The sequence below is a fragment of the Ruditapes philippinarum genome, unplaced genomic scaffold (genome assembly GCF_026571515.1).
Source record: "Ruditapes philippinarum isolate M1 unplaced genomic scaffold, ASM2657151v2 ctg2410_1_1_1_1, whole genome shotgun sequence".
In the NCBI taxonomy this organism is placed as follows: Eukaryota; Metazoa; Mollusca; class Bivalvia; order Venerida; family Veneridae; genus Ruditapes; species Ruditapes philippinarum.
The window spans coordinates 186,356-195,987 of NW_026852249.1; the positions used below are offsets into that span (position 1 = coordinate 186,356).

Sequence of the window (9,632 nt, forward strand, 5' to 3'; positions counted from 1 at the left end):
TAATGTGCTTTAAAAATAATAAATGAACAAAAACAAGCGCATCGATGCTTATAATAATTTATTATGTATAGCATCGCCAAACATAACACATTATTTAACAATTATGTTGCATGTACATGCTACCTGGAAAGAAACGCGAAAGATACAGGAAAACATTATAAAAAATGCCTCCGACGAGGGCAGTGCTCTACCTTTTCAAATATTTAAAGCCAAACACACCAGGGGAAGAAAATTACAAGAAAGAATAATAGTTTTCTTGTAAAAAATAAAATAAAAATTGCATATTTGACCTTTACGGTCAATGTCATTAATGTCAATTTTGCCTTGAAGTATCTTTAAAATTTGTATGAAAATTGTGTCATTTTTTTAGTATGACGAATATTGTTACGCCCCTTTATCAATCAATCAGGTAAATGTTAGGATGTATTGATTTCATAGGTCATAACATGAACTCCAATTACTTTGAAGTTAGTGGGACTGAATTATAAATAGAAACGGACAACACAAGACAGAGTTCCAGTTACACACTATTTTAATATTGGGTCAAACAGACCACTAGCAATTAAACACTTAAACAGTTTATATACAAATATAGATTGTTCAATATACCTTGACCGGATTCGGTCAAATTCAGTTTTTTCTGAAATATTATATAACAACTTAGAATAAACAAATTCTGGTTCAATTTAATGTCAATCTCACTTATAAAGTTAATGATTTAATTCATATATCCAGTTCCAAGTATCTGATAGTCTTCTTAAGAAAACAGTAACATTAAGTACTCTTGACCCGATCTGGTCAAGGGGTCTCTATCTATAGTATTCAATGATTAGTTATTCTATTATGGATCAATGACTGGTAAAACCTTATTTATCTTTAAAAACTAATTATGTAACCCATTCAGATTAATTTACTCCATTTTCTAACTGACCACCCGGTCGAGCTCTCGATCTTCGACTGAGGTTTTACTATAACTGTTTTGTGTTGTTGTGTACCTCGTATCACGTGAATAGATTGTGACGTCACACGGAGCATACAGCAACAACAACAAATATACCTGGGACTGGATTTTACATAAATATACGGACAATTGCGTGATATCAATGGTTGTTATCAATATTAAAACATGCAATTGTGTTAAATGAACGATAATTATACTGTGACAATTAGTATTATACTTAAAACATGAAATAATAACGAAGTGGTCGATCTGGATCACCAAACGCTTATGAAACAGTTAAAGGTACAAGTAAATTCGGATAGACACAACATCGGGCATAGCAATATCAACAGGTTTCAAAACTTATTTTAGCCCAGCATCCTAGTAGCATTTAGTAACATATACTAGATATGCAAAAAGCGGTTAAAATGTATAAGAATCAATTGTCCAGGGTATCAGAAAAAAACTATAGACATACAAATATATTTACGGGCTTGAAAAAATATATAAAGCTGCGTAGTAGCCCCACTGCCTAGCAGCCAGAAATAAGAAAAGTGTTATGAAACTAGTATAAATCTTTCATGATTTGTAGTTTAAACGACTTTGTCACAAAAATGCTCAACACGAAATTACGACAAAATCGAGTGTAGTCGTATATGTGCTCGCATTTCGAATTTTTGGGACTGCGAAAAAAACAACATCTACATATTCAGCTAAAAATACAACATATGCATAAATTTTGTCTGAGTGCACACTTACACAAAGTGATTCATTGATTTCCAAATCCTCACATCACACCACTCCTACGTTATTTTTTCATGCAAACCTTACAACCAGTTTACTATTCATTGTCTTTGAATAATAATGTTAAGTAAGCGCTATATAGGCTGTACGAATGACTAAAACATGAACATTAAATTCAGTGTTGTTTCTAATATATTTTCAACTGACACATATTGGTGATAACAAATTAGAATATAGAGAAAAAAACGGTATCTAAATTTGTCATTATGAGCAAAAAGAATAAATATTAATTACAGTATATTTTTAACAAAATTTCAATCAACTTATATTAAGTTCACAAGTTAAAATATTGGAAAATATTTTTAAAGTTAAAAAGTTAAAATATAAATAATTTTGAATGGCATTTAACAATAAATAGCAATCAGTGACTGATTTTCAAGTCAAACGTTATCTTTATTTGTAATTTTGTGCAAAATGAATTAATATTCATTTCAATATATTTTTTAACAAAATTTCAATCAACTTATATTAAGTTCACAAATTAAATTATTGGAAAATATTTTAAGGTTAAAAAGTTAAAATATATATAATATAATATAATATATAATTTTGAATTGCATTTAACAATGAATAGCAATCAGTGATCATTGATTTTGAAGTCAAACGGTATCTAAATGTCATTTGTGCCAAAAACCTTCAGACTTGTACCGAAACAACCAACATAAACTTCATCATGGTGGGCACTGTAGCATATTGTCTGAGCGCTGGTTACACCTTTACACATTATATTTCCTTGTTTCAAGTCTCCGTTGACTTTATGAATAGTTCCATTAACAGAACAGCAGACAAGTAATGACCCGTCATCTAACATCAACATTCCTCGTGGTCCACTAAGATCTGTATGCTTATATGTAGCTGTAACTGTCCCTTGTAATGATACACTCACTATACTGTTGTTAACACGGTCACTGATAAACAGAAGTCTGGAATCCTTACTCACAGCAATATACGGGACAAATTCAGATGTAAGAAAGTTCAGAGTGATTTTATTGAGGATATCACCTTGTGTATTCAGTACAATCACACTAGAAGGATACAAACAAGCAACATAAAGACAATCCCGATTATAGTCTATACCATAGCATGACCTATCTACTTTAATACTGCGGACACATGATAGCTTGTTGTCTGTTGTCATCACAACTATTTCTTTGATATTCGGCATTGTTACAGCGAACTGATCCTGACACATTACAGCAATATCAAATGGTTTCGAGTCTAGAGCTTTCTCTTTTTGTACAAGTTTGTTATCTATAGATACCAATTTTACCTTTTTGTTGGTGTAGTCAGCTAGAACAAGTTTATTTGTGTTGATAACTGCACATCCTGTGATATCACATGTCATTTTATCCGATGAAGTTTTAACATTGATATCTCCTTTCACAATCAGACAATCAACAGATTTCATCTCATTCGGCGGTTCATAACAAGAATGACTGACAATCTCACCAAAGACCCTTGTTTTCGATAACAATGATTCAAGGTCAGAATTTCGCTCAAATGAGTAGTGCATATTAGTATTTATCAAAGAATTTTCTGCATCATTTAATTTATTTGATTTCAGTGAAGACTCAGCCCATTTTATGTCAATGAAGAGTTGACTATGCTGTTGATTTGATTTGCTTACATTTAGCTTTGATTGCAGACTTTTTATATCAGAAATCATACTTGCACATTCTTCAAGGACCTTCTGAACGATTTTAATGTTCTTTGTCTTTATGCCTTCAGCAGTTGTTGAAACATATTGTTGCATCTGATCAAGGCGGTCATTTATTACTTTTCGGAATTCTGTTATTGCTTTGATTATTTCTTTATTGCATTTATTTATATCATTACTTCTTTCTTTAGCCATTCGAGAGATTTTTTCTGCTTCTTTAAGTTTTCCGCTGAGTTTTTGCATGACGTTATCGAATTCCTTGCCCTCTGCAATGCCTCTGCATTTATCAGGTATGTACTCAATTTTGCACGTTCGGTGGCCTAAAGTCATGCAATCATTGCATCCAAGCTCATTGTGGGATGGGCAATAAAATTTTATAACTTCTTTTTTATGAGCTGCACATAATTCGGTACATTCGTTGTATGATTGCTGCTTTGTATGGGACTTATCTAATTCATCTTTACTTAGAATATTGTGATTCCGGGAAATTTTTGCCTTTTTGTGACAATCCAGGCAGGTACTACAAAGGTATTCCTGACATGTGCCGCAAAATCCATGGGCTTTTATACGTTGACCTGTGGTAAGGCATGGGTCACAACAGTGATCAAAGTCTTCTTCTGATCCTGCTGCTACTGATCCTAGCAAGTCTACTTGTTTACGTCCTGATACCGCCATTTCTATAAAACAACATAAACATGTATTAAACATTGGGTTTAAATTATGTCTGTTCCTAGTTAAAAGTAATTAAAAGACTTAATTTATAATGTAAGAAATAGTTTTCATATCTATTTTTTTAGTGAAGCAATACCAAAATAATTCATATATTTAGTCCATTTGCCACAGTAATTGTGTTATTATATTGAACAAAACGTTTCGGACGTTTCGGCCTCAAACCAAATCTGCCCCTGTGCAAAATCGGCCCCTAGATGTTTCGGTCCTTTTCCGCGTTTCGCATTATGACTTGACGATTGATAATTAGTTCTAAATCTATATATTTTATTTGCAAAATTGATTATTTTATATTAAAAACTGCTTAAACGATACTGATCTTTAGAAAATTTATCTCATAACAGTATTGTTTCTACATAGCTTTATGTGGAATATGTCAAAACATTTAAAACATTCTAATTAGTAACTCATAATGTTTCTAATTTATTGAAAAGCCACAAGACATTACCATTTAGTACTCATGGTGAATTTGGAATAATACGAAAAATAAATCTTTATGATATCATTAATTTAATTCTTTATAATATTAAAGGCTCATCATGCCTCAGAATTGCTATTTTTGTCGAAAAAATAGTTTTGGTATCTTCTTAAAGTTACAAAAAAATACTCATTTGCCATATCAATGAACTATCTTTTCTATTTTTATACTCTCGCGGCACTGCATATACTTTCGCGGCACTACATGCACTCTTGCAGCACTACATCATGAGTACATGTACACTCGCGGCACTGAATATACTCTCGCAGCACTGCATGTACACTCGCAGCACATCGTCTTGTGTCGCAGCACTGCGTTTACTGTAGCGGCACTGTATGTATACTCGCGGTACTGCATATACACTCGCGACACTGCATGCACTATCGCGGAACTACATGTACACTCGCGGTACTTGGTGTAAACGCGTGGTGCCGCGTGTACACTCGCGGCAATGCCTGTAAACTCGCGAAACTACATATATACTCGCGGCACTGCATGTACATTCGCGACACTGACATCATAAACTATCGCGGCACTATATGTACACTCGCGGCACTGCATGTACACTCGCGACACAGCATTAACTATCGCGGCACTACATGTACACTCGCGACACTGCATTAACTCTCGCGGCACTGCATGTACACTCGCGACACTGCATTAAATCTCGCGGCACTGCATGTACACTCGCGACATTGCATTTACTCTCGCAACACTTATGTACACGGTACTTCATGTACACTCATGACACTGCATGTTAAATTTGCAGTAAATTTTAAAAGATTTACAAGCATGTCGTAAAAGTTGTATGCTATAAATCACCCAGATCACCCTTTATTAAATACTTAATAAGAAAAGAAACAGATGAGACCATAAATAACATGTACAACTCAATGACCTTTTATACGATTAACATTTGAGATGTTTATAAGTTAAGGTAAATTTGAGTATACATATTGTAGTTTTATGAAGGTCGATCGCAGTCATCAACTAAACTTGAGTCTAAGTCTTTTTTAAAGAAACCGAACATATCTTATTATGATTACTTTATAGTTTGAAAAAAAAATATGCATTATTTTTGCAAAAAAAAAATCGGAGCAAAGAATTTCACACATATCCATGAAAAAAATATAAAATTCAGATATTTATATCGTACAAAAAAATCGGAGACAAAAAACGATTACCACAATTCCTTACCTTTCCTATGACAGTTTCAAAAAAAGTCGGACACCTCATCTTTTTAAAAAATGAATATAATTCTACTTTACTTATTTTCAAGGAAACCGTGTATAAATAGCATGTTCTTTTTTATGTCAAGCGTTGAACTCAATAAAGGACAAGCTATATGCTAGTTATCAGCTCCTTGTAATGGAGCCATCGATTATGTAGAAATTAGTAATGTACAGTAGTGTAATATTGCAGGGTAAAAATGTTGTATTATCTTAAGATTCCAAGTATTGTGACTAACACAAGGAACTTTCCATAACGTTATGAAGCGTGACCAATACTAAAATAATTCATACTTTCCTTACTAGTTCTATTTTTATTAAACAAGGAGATGACAATGTGTTGACGCTACGTTTAGTGAACAATAACAGAAAAGAATACCAATCTCATAATTTCCTTTAAGATTTAGCAAATGCATGTTTAAACACGCAAATAAAAAAATATATAGAAATAACCAAAACAAGTCAGATGTTTATGTTAAAATAATTTACCTTTTTATTGTGAGATATCACTATATTCAGAAAAACTTCCAAGATTTTCAATAAGGTTTGCAAGCGTGTCTAAGAACCAAAAAAAGTAATGAGATTTATGTTTAAACATGTTACCTTTTGTATTGTTAGGTATCACTATTTTCCAGATAAACTTCAAAGATTTTTAATAAGGTTTATCAATAATAAGATATATATCCTTTTCTTAAATGTAACGAAACAAAGTTACCTTCGGATGTACGCCTCCTTTCATAGATAACGTCTATAGATAGCCTGTTCTCAATTTACTCAAGGCCTGTAATGAATGTATATTGTCTCTCATAATAATATTTCAAGCTTAACTCCCTTTAATGTTGGTTATAAAATGGTTATCGCTTTCAAAATTATACCCCAATCACATTTATATGGCGCTATTACGAAGGCCTATACGGTACACTAAATCTCTCGCTCACGTCACTTGTTAACATGCCTCTCTTACAGAACAAAATCAAAGCACAGAAGGTGCTGAATTTGTTTGGGACTTAGAATGTCAGAAAGGTGAAGGTTGTGAGATTATAAACCAATTTGTTTGTATAGTGTCACCAATGCTGTTTCCAGTGTTATAACTATAGTAGGACTTATTACAACACTGCACTGATATTCAATTCAATGTTTATTTGGCTTTAAAAAACCGCGTTGCCTGAATTGGGATTTGAACTCCAGTCCTCTCGCTTCCAAAGCGAGCGTGTAAACCCCTCGACCACGGGGGGCTATAACAGCATGACGAATACCATATTATTTTAAATTAGAATGTGTTACCCTTATTAATTTCGATATATTTTGTTCACGGTAAACCTGCCTGTCGTTTAACACTGAAGTAAATAATCATGGAGCTGAATGTAAGCATGTATACCTTTAAGAATTACACAATATAAGAAATCTTCGACCAATCGGGAACTATTTATTCATTCCGAAAATTAATGCGCCTCTCATTTGACAATCTTTACGCGGTAATCTCCCCTGAATTTTTCGGCGTAAATGTACATTTGAAGGGAAGTAACCGCTTCGAGGAGTTTGGACTACTTTCGGCATTTGCAAAAAAGAACATCAGGCTCTGAAAATACGCTACCATCATTTGTTTGGTCTGGTGACCCAAACAAATAAAAAAATACGGAAACTGTGAAGGATTGAGTTTAATGAGATAAGCATCGAATGGTGCAAATCAAATATGTCCGTATAACTTCTTTTAATCAGCATTTCGCCTACTAAACACGCAATAAATATGTCACATGACAAATATATATTTTATCTGTCTAGCATTTTACAAATAGTGATAACAATTAAAACCATTTAAATATTTCAAATTAAATTTTGAAGCAGAAGCTCTGATCCGACGACATTCAATCTGAAAAAGTCATTAGCATGAACTAACATATCTATCTGTCCTTTCCTAAGTTATCGACATTTTCACCGACTTTTACAAAAAATGCTGTAGTTCATAATTTTAACAGTAAAAGAACAGAAATATGTTTTGTTGAAGGGGGAGTAAATATATAAGTATACTAGAATAAATCAAAACGGCAAACTAATTCGGTGCTGAAAAGATAACTTTAAAAACAATCTTATCATGTAATGTAGTCACACGATGCTTTACATTTTGCTCAATTTAGATAAGTGTATTATTGTATGTATTTAAAAATACTATAACTTTTGTAAATACAATATGTTTAGATAATTTACAATAAAGGCATTACAGTTACTCTGTTTCTTCCATTTATATTTTACTAAAAGGATATTAAGAACTGTTAACCTTTTAATGTCTCATGTATTTCTCTAAATTGTTTATTATTTTTTACCGTTCATTTAAACCGGATATTTTCTTGCGCGTATGGATCTTAATTGATGTTATGTGTCCTTCAAACAACATACGAAGAGGCTAAAACGATTTACACACTTATTGATATGCCAAAAGACGAGTAATACAAAAAAGACAATTAAAAACGATCATATTAAATAAAATATAGTAGTAAATGAGACAAAAAACAATGTTATTCAATTAAAACTTGTCAATAAAAGTTTTGAAAATGAAACATCAAAGTATACATAATGAACGTAAACTGAACGAGTTTGCCATTTAAAGATGAACATGAACTTCTCAGTTTCTCTATAAATTGAAAGAGAATGATTCGTTTTTTTCTTATAAATATAGCAAAAACTATTCCAAGAATTTTGTTTTACCTATTTACAAGACTCAAATTCAAAGTTTTATGATGTTCGTGTCGATGTCCATTATACGTTAAATAGAAGTATTTGTACGCGACAATGATATATCTTTTTCATATATTGTATACTGTGTTATATACTTATAAATAAATTATCGGATAACTGTTCTCATATATTCCAATAGAGGGTATTGAATGGTATAAATAAGATACTGAAATTATTGAATAAAAATATATTATGTGAGCCGGTATGCATTTCTTTACTTACTTTAAAGGAAAAATATTTATAAATACATGTTTTTACCTTTTCCCAAGGGTTGTAATAATGTTTTGTGTCGTTCATATTAAGACAACAAATAGAGAAAAAAATCGCTTTTACGTTTACACGTCCGGTTACGATTTGTGTCACTAAACGAGAAACATGCATAGTGCAATTCCAGTAAAATAAGGGATTAATGTTATACAAGACAAACAAACAAAATATTTATCCTCAAAGTCCATAATGTAGTCAGATATGTCAAATAAAAATGTTTGTTACACTTTTTTAACAGAGATGTGATATTTAATTCAATTGTTTATAAAAAATGGACGCTGTCCAATTTTGAGGGTAATTTATATGTATTTTGAATTAATTAAAAAGAATATACAAAAAATGAGAAGCAAATAAATAAATGAAATTTTAAGAAGATTAATATAATATAATTTGCAATAAGGTTAAATAAATTTACCTTTATTGTCGCTTGCTTCTCTACATGCAGAAATCTTAAAACAATATTTTTTATATCAAACTGTTCCTCTAATTAATTTTTACGTCCACAAAAATCTACACTATTGTTCTTCATTTATACATGAATCGCATTTTTATCAGTAGAAGTTTCGCCGTCACCACTTAAACATTAACCTTACCCGAGACAATTTAGAAATTATGTTATCTATCGGTATTCATTCAAAGATAACTTGTCAGTGTGTAAAGTATTGATAAGGTACAGATATCGCTGTAATAGTATGTACTTGAACAATTTTATATAAAATAAAGGTAGCACTCCACAGTTAATTTCAAGTTCCTGCCGTCAATGTCCTACAAGTAATACGTCTATTAATTCTGATA

At 31.8% G+C, this 9,632-nt stretch overlaps 1 protein-coding gene across 2 annotated transcripts; it reads right to left on the reverse strand.

Annotated features, from left to right (window-relative positions):
* Positions 1–514: 514 nt before the first annotated feature.
* Positions 515–9,328, reverse strand: LOC132754066 (uncharacterized). Of its 2 annotated transcripts, none has more exons than XM_060744665.1 (2): positions 9,253–9,328; positions 515–4,078 (listed from the first exon to the last, which is right to left on the reverse strand). In XM_060744665.1, exon 2 carries the CDS (start codon positions 4,074–4,076, stop codon positions 2,355–2,357), a length of 1,722 nt encoding a protein of 573 aa, XP_060600648.1. In that variant the 5' UTR covers positions 4,077–4,078; positions 9,253–9,328; the 3' UTR covers positions 515–2,354. The 2 variants fall into 2 exon arrangements, with proteins under 2 accessions (XP_060600648.1, XP_060600640.1); XM_060744657.1 differs by lacking the exon at positions 9,253–9,328 and adding an exon at positions 6,441–6,687.
* Between the last annotated feature and the right edge of the window lie 304 nt (positions 9,329–9,632).